The sequence below is a fragment of the Apis cerana genome, linkage group LG5, assembly GCF_029169275.1.
Source record: "Apis cerana isolate GH-2021 linkage group LG5, AcerK_1.0, whole genome shotgun sequence".
NCBI lineage: Eukaryota > Metazoa > Arthropoda > Insecta > Hymenoptera > Apidae > Apis > Apis cerana.
The window spans coordinates 8,183,630-8,195,588 of record NC_083856.1 but is presented as its reverse complement, the minus strand read 5'-3'; the positions used below and the strand labels follow the sequence as shown (position 1 = coordinate 8,195,588).

The 11,959-nt window shown below is 26.7% G+C and overlaps 4 protein-coding genes across 6 annotated transcripts; 2 read left to right on the top strand and 2 right to left on the bottom strand.

The window, feature by feature from the left end:
- The first annotated feature begins 137 nt into the window (after window positions 1-137).
- LOC107994359 (complex I intermediate-associated protein 30, mitochondrial) lies at window positions 138-1,588 on the top strand. Its single transcript, XM_017051221.3, has 2 exons — window positions 138-870; window positions 957-1,588. The coding sequence occupies exons 1-2, from the start codon at window positions 524-526 to the stop codon at window positions 1,465-1,467; spliced, it is 858 nt and encodes a 285-aa protein (XP_016906710.1). The 5' UTR covers window positions 138-523; the 3' UTR covers window positions 1,468-1,588.
- On the bottom strand, window positions 1,299-3,219 carry LOC107994358 (probable cardiolipin synthase (CMP-forming)). The gene is made up of 4 exons (XM_017051220.3): window positions 3,079-3,219; window positions 2,319-2,663; window positions 1,967-2,224; window positions 1,299-1,885 (listed from the first exon to the last, which is right to left on the bottom strand). The coding sequence occupies exons 2-4, from the start codon at window positions 2,649-2,651 to the stop codon at window positions 1,619-1,621; spliced, it is 858 nt and encodes a 285-aa protein (XP_016906709.1). The 5' UTR covers window positions 2,652-2,663; window positions 3,079-3,219; the 3' UTR covers window positions 1,299-1,618.
- Window positions 3,220-4,126: 907 nt separating this feature from the next.
- On the top strand, window positions 4,127-10,505 carry LOC107994466 (synaptotagmin-14). Of its 3 annotated transcripts, XR_009829699.1 has the most exons (10): window positions 4,127-4,269; window positions 5,370-5,558; window positions 5,754-5,885; window positions 5,967-6,025; window positions 6,371-6,541; window positions 6,613-6,933; window positions 7,100-7,483; window positions 7,590-7,884; window positions 7,958-8,162; window positions 8,419-10,505. XR_009829699.1 is itself a non-coding variant. In XM_017051409.3 (8 exons), exons 1-8 carry the CDS (start codon window positions 4,236-4,238, stop codon window positions 7,800-7,802), a joined length of 1,503 nt encoding a protein of 500 aa, XP_016906898.2. In that variant the 5' UTR covers window positions 4,127-4,235; the 3' UTR covers window positions 7,803-10,505. The 3 variants fall into 3 exon arrangements, 1 of the variants encoding a protein (XP_016906898.2); XR_001765324.3 differs by having other exon boundaries at window positions 7,590-8,162; XM_017051409.3 differs by having other exon boundaries at window positions 7,590-10,505.
- Window positions 10,048-11,917, bottom strand: LOC107994467 (pre-mRNA-splicing factor ISY1 homolog). Its single transcript, XM_017051411.3, has 4 exons — window positions 11,408-11,917; window positions 11,326-11,348; window positions 10,919-11,237; window positions 10,048-10,853 (listed from the first exon to the last, which is right to left on the bottom strand). The coding sequence occupies exons 1-4, from the start codon at window positions 11,408-11,410 to the stop codon at window positions 10,485-10,487; spliced, it is 714 nt and encodes a 237-aa protein (XP_016906900.1). The 5' UTR covers window positions 11,411-11,917; the 3' UTR covers window positions 10,048-10,484.
- Between the last annotated feature and the right edge of the window lie 42 nt (window positions 11,918-11,959).

Below are 11,959 nucleotides of genomic sequence, written 5' to 3'. Positions count from 1 at the left end.
TATTAAATATATTATATATTATCATTAAATTATATTTTATTTTACTAATGAATATCAATTTTTTCTGATCTTTTATAATCTTTTTCTTTTGTAATTTTATTTGTAATTAAGTAATATTCATTAAATTATGTTATATATAATTATATATAATAATTATTATATAATAATTATATAATTATTATATTAAATTTATATACTTTTAAAATTGATTTATATTACATTTTCGTATGTCAAAATAATTAAGAAAATTAAAAAAAAATTTTAATATGTGTAACTATTAAAGAGAATAATAATGAAAAAAAACTAAAATATAAAAATTAATCTTTAATCAAATTTAAAATTATATTTATATTATAATTTTTATACAAATTATATTGTAATAATCTCTACTGTAATAATCATAATCTGATTGAATTTTTCATATGCAATACAATACATTGTAACATGATTAACTAAGTTATAATATCAGTCAAAAAAAAGTTATAATTTATAATTTAATAAATAAATTATTGTGAAAAAAAATATGGAAAAAAGTATTTTTCGTCTATTAAAATCATATTTTAGAAACTCTTTAACTATTAAAAGATTTTACAAAGATTATAAATCAGATCAACCAATATATGATAGAATAACAGAGGATGATTTTAAAAATCTCAGTTTTTTTCAAAAAATAGAAAGAATATATTGTATGTATAAAGATGAGTGTAAATTATTTATACGTGAAGCATTGCAGAATTATTCAATATATCCACGTAAATTTATAGAAAATGAAATTGATATTGTATGGAAGTTTGATGGATCTCAAAAGTCGCTGGATCAATGGATTGTAAATTCTGACAGTGATTATAAATATGGTTATTCAAGTGCTAAGTACATAATATTTTATATATTATCACATTTTGATAAAATATAAGTAAATTAGTATAAAAAAATGCCTTTTTTTTGTTGTTTTTTAGGTTAGAATTATCATCTCATGGTTATGGAATATTTCACGGTATATTAAATACCACTCCAGTGAAAGATGGCATAACAACAGATAGTGGTTACTGCAATATCACTACAATCCCAAAATTTAAATCTTTTTATCGAATAGATAAATATGATTGGAGTGAATATAATGAAATTGTATTACGAGTTAAAGGAGATGGTAGAACTTATATGCTAAATATCTTACAAAAAGGAACACAATTTAAGAATTTTACTTATCATTATTTTATGTATACAAGAGGTGGTCCACATTGGCAAATAGTTAGAATTCCTTTTTCAAAATTTGTGGTTTGTAACAAAGGACAAATTAATGAAAATCAATATCGTTTACTTGAAAGTACTGTTACAAATTTTGGTATTACAATTGCTGATAAAATACCAGGTTCTTTTAAATTAGAAATTGATTATATTGGAGTTTGTTATAATACAAATATTTCTGAAAATTTTGCATATGAAATGTATGATGTAAATAGGAACTAATATCTTTTTTTTTATCAGATAATTATAAAGTAAGAATATTTTTTTATTAATTTTATTTATGTAATAAGTATGAAATAAATACTTAAATATTTAAATAAAGTAAATAAATTTATATACATTAGTTTATTGTTGTGATCATTAACATATATGCTTAAAAAGATGTTTTCGATGAAGTTTTTTTTCTTAAAAATTTATATGTATTTTTTGATATTAAATAACTTAAACCTCCTGCTAATGTCGTTAATGCTGTTATGTAACAGGAAGCTATTAAAATTGGATGATTTACAAAATGAAATACAGGTGCAGCCAATGTTCCACCAATAAAAGATAATTGAATAGCAGTATTGATTTTACTTATGGATGTTGGAGCTAATTGTGCTGTTGCATATGTAGGATTAAAATATCTTGCAAAAGTTTTCTGAAATATATTTTATAAATAAACAATACTTAAATATTTAATATTTAAATACTTGTATATAATTTAGCAATATATACATACTGGAGAAGGTAAAGATTTATATCTTATGTATGAAGCAGCAGATATCAAGACAATATCTCGTGTAATAACAAGACATGTTAAAGGAATAGGAACCAATCCTACCCAAGCCAAAGATAGGAATAGTGTACCTACAAGTAATTTATCTGCAACTGGATCTAGAAAAGTACCAAGCTTAGAAGCTTGTGATGACCATGTACGTGCAATCCATCCATCAGCTAGGTCACTAAATCCTGCAAATACTAATAACCACAATGCTATCTGTAACAAACAAATCATAAATATCAAAAATAATAAACATTCACATATTTATATATTCATATATATTCATATATTTATATATTTTATATATTACCTGATAATCTTGTGATAAAATTAAATAACTTAAATATGGTGATGTTAAGATTCGACCCATACAAAGAAAATTTGGTACTGTCCAAATATTTTCTTTCTCAATAATTATTTCTACTTTTCGTTTAGTCTGTTTGATACCTTGAAGCATTGTTCTTGAAACATTATGTTTTTTTCTAGTAATATTTTCCTTTTTAATATAATTTTTATAATGATTAGTAATTCCAGTAGAATATATTTTTGCATGATAAATTAAATATTGTTTCAAATATTTTTCCAACCAATATTTATTTAAGGTTGTAGATTGTTTCAAGCATAATATTGTAAAGTGATTCATAATTGTTTATTCCTGAGATAATTTAATGGAAAAAAAGATGTTATAAATATTAAGATCACAATATGTTTATTTATATTTTATTAAAAAATAAAAGTACATAATATAAGTACGAATAAATTTATATTAATAAATATCTTAATAATAATAATAATATTATTTCTAATAAAGTTATTTAAGAACAAGTTGTTAAATTAAAAGTTAATATATTATATATATATATATATATATATATAGTTAAACTAAAAATATTAAAATTAAAATTATTAATAAACAAATAAAATGAAATATATCATATGTATATACATATATATATACATATTTTAAAACATTTTATAATAAACTTTCTAGTAAAAAATTTATTGAATTAATATATATAAAAAAGAAATTTTATTTTCGAGGTTATGTTATCGAATAATATAAAACTTACCTGTCAAGTTAAATTTGTTATACTTTAATATGTACCGAAGAAAAATTAAAACTATTGTTTTTCAAAAAATTAAAAAAAATTAATTATGTGATTAATCCTATCATATTTAATCATAATTTTTCTATTTCAAAATCAAGTTAGTCTTGATCGAGTTAAATAATATTCATATTAGTTAACTAAAATTAGTTTCATTAACAAATTGTTGTATTACAACCTTATATTAATTCTAATTCAATTAATAATATATATATTAAAAAATCAATGTGCAAGTTATTTAAAATACATAATAACAAAAAGGTGAGAAAAATAATTTCGTGAAATGTTTCTGTTTCTTAATAGACAAATTCTTATATGTTTATAATATATTGATTATTGATGATGAGAACCATTGTTTTTTAATATTTACACTCAAATAATTTATATATTAAAATACTATAATTATAGACAGTATTTATTATATAATATATAATAAGATATACTTTATATTTCTTTAAATTTTTTAAATTAATTTATAAAAGATGCAGTATTTAATTTATTTATAATTATCACTTTCTTAATCACTCTTCTAAATAGTTTATATGAATTTAATATTTAATATATTGTACAATATGATTAAAAATATAATAAATAAAAATATTTATTTAATAATTGAAGGATGAGAGATATATATTAAAAGAAGTAAAATAAAAAAAAATTTATTTCATTCAGACTTCTTTTATTTAAAATATATTAAATTCAATATAGTATTTTTTTTAAACAAAAAATAGTATAAGTTAAATGTAATAATTATTGATAAATGTATTGATAATGTTATAATTAAATATATAAAAAAACTACAAACTTCATACTAAAGAAATTATCTCAAAATGAGAATCCCTGTTGAAATTTTCGTTGTAAGAATGTATGCCCGCGAAACGCATGCGTATAACTGGTCGAAGTATTGCAGGCGCACGACAAGCAACAGAGTGCTGTGTACATCTCCGCCTACGTATTATTATTCGTCTGTCTCATAACCACGCTTTTTGTTGATCGTGATCAACCACGAGTTCTAAATAGTTTCCAATCATATAGATAATGAATTCATTATTTACAAAAAACGTATTGTGGCTTGTCGACAAAACGACGTAAGAAGGCTTTAATGCGATACAAAAGCAAGCATGATTCTGGCAGGATCAGACCATTTTCTGGCGGGTAAGTCCACTATCTTTTATTTGTTATCTACTTTTTTCCAAATTTAATTGTTCAAATGTAAACTTTTATAATGAGATTAACCTTATAATATTGATGATTGTAGGAAGAAATTGAATAAGTATTCATTCGAAATATGCGTTCCCTTTTATACCCTTTTCGTTATGCTTTTCTTAGTTAAATATATATACATATTTCTAATAGATTTAAATTTTAATACATTTAATTTTTAATAAAAATTAATTTTGACTATAATATAGCAACTATCTTTTAATATACTGTTAGATTCTGACAATAGAAACATTTTTTACATATGTAGAATATGTATATCGTTCGCTTTGATTAATCGAAAATGATTCGAATGTGAATGTATGCCATGGTTTCCGCATTGCGCAAATTAAGATTATTTCAAAATTCACTATCTTGAATACTATTTTATTATTATTTATTTGCTTCTTTTTTTATGAAAGAAAATCAAATGATAATTTTAATGGTAGATGGAGATCGAAAATATGATAATTTTGAAAACAATTTTTTAATTAAAAATCTACATAAGTTATTAATAAATAACACAAGTATATATAATTTTTTAATATTCATTTCTTTTAATGACAAGTTCTGATTTTCGACAAAAATTATTAGAATCAATAAATTTTGTAAGATTTCAGTATCGTGAATCATATTCATTATTTAATATAGAGCAGTGGTTGCGTGATAAGTGAAGCGATGGTTAATTATTCCAGGTCATTACGACGTAATATGTCGCTGCTGTTATAACGCGTTCGATACATCGACTACACGTATAACCGCCGGTCGAGAGAAAGATTTAATCGGTGTATGGGTGAACGCCTTTCTCCATAGTCAATAAATAACTTTTGCTTTGAACGTGCCCTTTTTAATCATGTTTTTTACATCTATGAAATCTTCCTTCCGGTTTGTGTCATCATTCTTCTTTCAATGCGCGTTATGTTTGTTTCTTTCTTTGATTTTTCGTTTTTTTAATTCATTTTCATTTATGATCGATCATTTGTCGGACGATAAATAACGTACACAACCAATAATTTATATCAACTAGTTGTTCTCACAAATCGATCAACTTACAGTACCGGTGGAAGCGACAGCATTTCTGGGTGCTATTGCTGGTTTTGTGGTTCTTCTGTTGGCTCTTTTCCTGTACCTATCACGCAAATGGTGTTTTACTCCGCCGTCCACGACCACACTTTTCGGCGGCGTTTGCGTGCCTCTTTGCGAATCTAATAATGGCTCCACTTCTCAAATTACAAAGAACATAGGTAGGTTAATGCATGACTGATCCTACGCTTTTAATGTTGAAATTTTTTTGGAAAATATAACAATCCAGAACAGGCGCAATGATCCCAGTCCTTTCAAAGATCGTTATCAGCTACTTTGTACCTGAAATTAAACGAACATTGAAACCCTAAGTGAACATTGGGTTTAATATTCGATTTGAAAATGAAACTCGGCAGGGAAGGCATTTTCCTATTCGGATCCAGAGACTAGTTCCGATTCGGAAGAAGATGTCCGTCGATTGAATTCTCATTCTCATCCACCACCGGATACTTTAACTATTCAAGCAGAGGATGGACCGACTATCCTGGGTTAGTTTCCACTTTTTTTTTATTTTTTCTCTTTTTTATTTATTTTGTTCATTTTTAATTGATTACATATCAATATTTCAGATGCTGGCACCACTTCTAGCAGCTGCACAGAAGAACACTCGTCCAATGATCAACAACAAGTAAGTGAAAAAAGACATGTTTTAATTATGTGCGTTCAAATTTTATTCTTTTGATCTGCTTGTTGCCATACAAATAATTAATCGGAATTTGAATTTCCCGGATATCCTCCCGAATATCTTATCATGCAATATTCTAACCATATAAAATCTCATCACTTTTTGATTTATTTGTTTATATTAGCTCAATGTTTAAAATTTATTATCAATATATTTTTCAAATAAATAATTTTTAAATAAGAAAGGAAAAATATAATAAAAAAATTTAATAAATTTTTTAATTTGTTTATCTATTATCTATATAATTTATTATTGATTTCTATGAAGCAATAATTTTGTTTGATACAGTGCGTGGTAGAAGTGGGAGCTTCCGGTCTTGACAATAGAGAACAAGAAGTAGAAGTGGAACAAAATGGTTCAACTACTAACGATGTTATTACAACAATGGGTACTATCACCGAAGAAGTGGGTAGCTTGGAAGTCGCTTTTCTATATGATGCACCAATGCGCGAGATGACGGTTTGTATTAGTTAATTTTATTTATGAAATTTATTCATAATTTAATAGCTAATAGATTTGTGTTTTGATAGGTTCATGTATTGCAAGGTCGAAATTATCCTGAAGGTATAGGCGGTAGTCAAGTTCGACTAGTATTATTACCATCAAAGAAACAACGACGCAAAACTCGGGTGCGCCAGGGTACATCTCCACAATATATGGAAAGTTTTTTACTTCCACGAGTAAATCCGGAAGATGTAAATGCCATGGGTGTACGCTTAAGAGTATATTTATGGGGTGGAAGAATGCGTAGAGAAAGATTGTTAGGCGAAGCGAGAGTTTCTTTCGATCAAATTAATCTTCAGCTTGAAACTACACTTTGGTTAACGCTACAACCTCCACCTTTTTCTTCGGTAAAATATTTATATAATTGTCATATTTATATTGTTTATATATATATATATATATATATATATATATATATATATGTATTTATTATATATATTAGTTATATATATTTTATTTATTTATAAATTCCAAACAAAATAATATATTGATAAAATAAATATAATCTTTAAGGTACAAGATTGGGGAACAACTAGTAGTTTGACTCGCAGTGATTCTACAGGATCACAACAGTCAGTTCAATCATATGCATCACCTACTGCACGTGTACCAACTTACGCATCGCATACTATACCTCCTTATGGCAGTAGTATGAAAGGTGGAAGTGTAGCAGAAATTTTAATAGGTTTGGCTTATAATGGAACGACCGGACGTTTATCGGTAGAGATAATCAAAGGATCTCATTTTCGTGGTGGTGGTGGGAATGACACGAAACCACCTGATACATATGTTAAGCTTTCTCTTGTGGATAGTAATGGTCATGAAATGGAACGATCAAAAACTGGTTTGAAACGTGCTCAGCCGAATCCTCTTTATAAGGAAACATTTATATTTCAAGTATGTTTGTTGCTAATTATTGCTATAATGAATAATTAAATAAAAAAATTTAGCATATTTTTTTATTTTCTATAAATTAATATAATTTAATCAATATTTTGTTTAGGTTGCACTATTCCAACTTGGAGATGTAACACTCTTTTTATCGGTTTATAATCGACGAAGAGGCGGAATGGGAAGAAAAGGAAGAGAAATGATCGGTTGGCTCAGTTTGGGATTAAACAGTTCCGGTTCGGAGGAGCTTCAACATTGGAATGATATGCGTGCAGCAAGGCAACCGACACAAGTTCAACGTTGGCACTCGTTGCTACGTCCTTGAAACATATGATCATGAAAGAGTTTTTGTTACAAAACAACATTCCATGTTAACGATTACGATATGGTTTGATCAATGGAACATGGTACAGATTACGGTTACTCTTGCACACCGTGATATATGACTGATCGTGTAGCAAAGCAACTGAATTTTTCAAGATGAATGCGGCTGCGCTCTATTGGATGCCGTTTGTACTGCCCGAACAGAACAAAGAAGTCAATATATTGATCTGTTGATCCTGTGAATCAGAGCTGTCATAATTTAGCATGTGGTAACTCTGAGTTCAAAATCTATCGATGTACCAAGTACATTCCTTTTTGATACGCTGGATGGAGTTGAGGGTGTTTCCAACATACATATTACGTATGTATATTACATATACAAACAAAAAAAGAACGCGTGTACTTATACCATTCATACACTTACACGTATTTACCTACATATACGCACAATACATTTCAATTACACGCGCATACAAATATGCAAACATACATTTCATCGGTCCCAAAAATCGAATGTATATATTACCAGATGGACCGCGAAACTGACTTCGATTCGATATGTGCCTGAGCCAACCTTAATCGTTTATTTTTTACTTTGTGCCTTTCACCCTTTTTAGGCCGCGTGTCCATCGACGGAGAATCGTCGTGGGATACCCAGCCGAGTCGAGAGCCCATTATGAACCGCGATCCTCTAGTCGTTCTCCTTTGGACGAGTTAAATTAAACTAATGTAACTTTTCCTCTCTCGACTCCGCGATACTTTCAACGGAATATTCGATTTGCAGTATTTATTTGTTCGATACGTTCGATACTACGAATCTTGGCGTTTTGATCATATGGTTCGAGAATGGATTGATACGCAAAAAGAATTAATGCTTTGTTGCATTTGTTCGATTTTCGAGTATTACTCTTTGTGTGAAATAGAAAACAATATTTCTAAATAAATAAATAGATTATATTAATTTCTTACATATTTATGTCTATTAATTTTTTTTCTATCTAATATTCTTTGTACATGTATATACTTATTTAATATTGGATAATTTTAAAACAGCAGAAAGTTACATCAACAGTTATTAACAGTTATATGTATATTTATAGTTATGTATAAGCGCTACATTATAAATATTTCGTGTATGCAAGATATCAGTTAATCAATTAATAGCATCGAGGGGTTATAGTTAATCGATGGAATAAAAAGAATGTATTACGAGGACAGATTCATAATTCAACGACGCACAATAAATTCATAAAACACCTTGTAAATTCAGATGTGATCGTAATATTACTAATAATAATTAACATTACTAATAAATTAGTAATATACATTATCATGAATACGATAGATTACGTAGAAATGTTTTTTTCACGCATTTATAGTTGAAATTGGTTACTGATGAAACGGGCGACTGATTAATGAATAAAAAATATCAGATACTACGAATAGTTCAATGCTTGACTTTTTCAAGCTTTATTATAATATTTAGATGATTACCAATGATTAATCCATGCTCGAACTATTCTCTCGTTTACGTATTTAGATAATATATAACGCGATTGCAAGGACTCAGAAGTTTTTTTGATACAAATATAAGTAATTATGAATTTTCTCTATAAAATGTGCAAAACTTCTTTTTACGATGCTTTCCTTGAAAAAATACTTTTAAGGCTTTCAAATTTAGCATAATCATTAATAATCGATAATATTGTAGTTTATTGATACGTCTAACTTTTAATCTTTTTAGAAAAGATTGCGAGAAAAAAATAATGGCAGAAAAGAATATATAATAAAGTGTGCGATTGAATTATTCAAGTTTCTACATTGAGTAAAATTTTAAGCTAGCATTTTACTGAAATTTTAGCTAGCATTATTAGGATACTTTTTCACTTCTGAGTCCTGGTAAAATAAATCGTATATTGTACAGTCTGTTTATAAACAACACGATGTTGAAGATGAGAGATTTGAGAAAAATAAGAAAAGCATATTCGATCTCTCATTACAGATGAAACAAATGTAACGTGGATAAAAACAGAATGTTTTCGAAATATTTATGATGATAATTAGTTAATGAGTAAGGCTTTTTCAGGGTGATTTCTATGCCTTTGATTGTTCCCGATTTGTTACGATATAGTTGTAATTGCATCGAACTATTTTAAAGCAAATGACTGGCTTTTGCGAGATGATTCAATGATGATGAAATGCAGAATGCTTGATTAAAGATATTTAAAATATTGATTAGACAAAAAGAGTGTATGAAGTTCAATTTTATTTATCTAACTATTAATGTTCTATGAGCATGAATGTATGGAATGAAAAGATACTTGTGACATTACAATCTTGTTCTCTGGTGTTTTATTCTATTGTGTCGCTTTCTCAAGTGAGCTTATAATGTCGATAAAAAAAAAAAAAAGAAAAAAAAACTCAAGAATCGCGAGGATTATAAACAGACTAATGTTGAATTTTTATCTATATTTTATCTACAGCACTCTATCTCGATAAGTATTAATTGAAGTTTGAACGTCTACTGCACAAAATAATTACTTAATCAATGTTATTACTTATAAATTAATAATAATTATTATTATATCTGTCGCGTTTTATAAAAATGTACTCTAATACAATTAAACAAATAAACTTATAAATAGTTGTTACTGAATACATTAAAAACTAAGAATAAAACCTATCAAAGTACATATTTCTCTAATAGTTCTTGTTTTTTTCTCGCAAGTAATGCTTCCTGAATATCTTGTTGTGATGGTATTGCTTTTTGAGCAGTTGTTTCGATTTCTTCTTCGATCTCTGATTCTTTTTTATTTTGTGTTAACCATTCTTGTACTGCTTTTTCTCGTGCTTCCTGTTCAGCTTTTTGTTCTAAAGGTAATAAAATTCCATCATCATCATCTCTGTAACCGTAATAATCGGCATCAATATCTTTCATTAATTCGGCGCGTGTTTTACGAGGCGGAGGTGGTGGTTCTTGCTCAAATAATTCTCTGACACCCGGTAATTCTTTTGCTGCTCCAAAATATTTGTAACCACGATTTCCAGGTACCTAAATATTATAATTAGTTTTTATCAAAGATAAATTCAATTTATTAAAATAAAAATATACTATACCTCACGACCTTCATGATCTAACATACGTGGTCCTACTCTAGAATAATCAGGCCCACCTAATTCCTTAATTTGAGCTTCCCAATGTCGTTTTTCTCGTAATAATTTATTGATTTCATCATTTAAATCTCGAATACGAAATTCTCCTAAACCTGCATTTTGTATTTGCGCAACTTTTTTTGCAATTTCTCTAATTATTTGCATTCTCCATTTTTCTGCTTTTCGCAAATCTCTGCATTCAGATGCTAAATATGGTCTTCTTTCTTGTTCTTTCCTAGCTCCTTCATTACTTTGTGCAGCTCTCCATCGAGCAAGGGTGGTCCTGTTAAAAGATATATATTTAAATAAATATATAAAAAAAAATATATTTTATAAAAATTCTATTAAAAAATTCTTTTTGACATACTTACATAGCTTTTTCTGCATTTCGTGCCTAAAAAAAACAAATATATAGTAAAAAAGTAAAATTAATTTTATATATGTAAAACTTACCATTTTTTTAACAAATTACTATTTAAATAAGAATGTTTAATAAAATAATTCACTGTCAATCTTCAATATTCATATATATACAATTTATGAAATATTTGTAATTTCAAACAATATTATTATTTAAATGTTTGTATTATATATTATAAATATCAAATTTTATATCATTTTATAATCGATAACAAATAAATAACATGATTTATAGGTTATGATTTTGTTGTATTATGAAGGTTATGTTGTTGTATATGGCAACGAGATTATCATATATATATATATATATATAAAGTTCTGTAATGTCCGAAAGAATCAACAAAAATGAATTAATAAAATTAATAAAATATTGAATGACATAAATTGTTTTTTTATATATACATATATATGTATATTTAAATCAGAATACACAAAAGCGCATAAAATTTATATAATAGATAATGAAAACAAATAGTATAAGAAAGACAGAGATAGAAAAAATATGAAAATCAGCGCCATCTCTAAAGTATTGCAAATTAAACACATAAAAAAAAGAATAGAAAATAGTAAGAAAATGATAAAAAT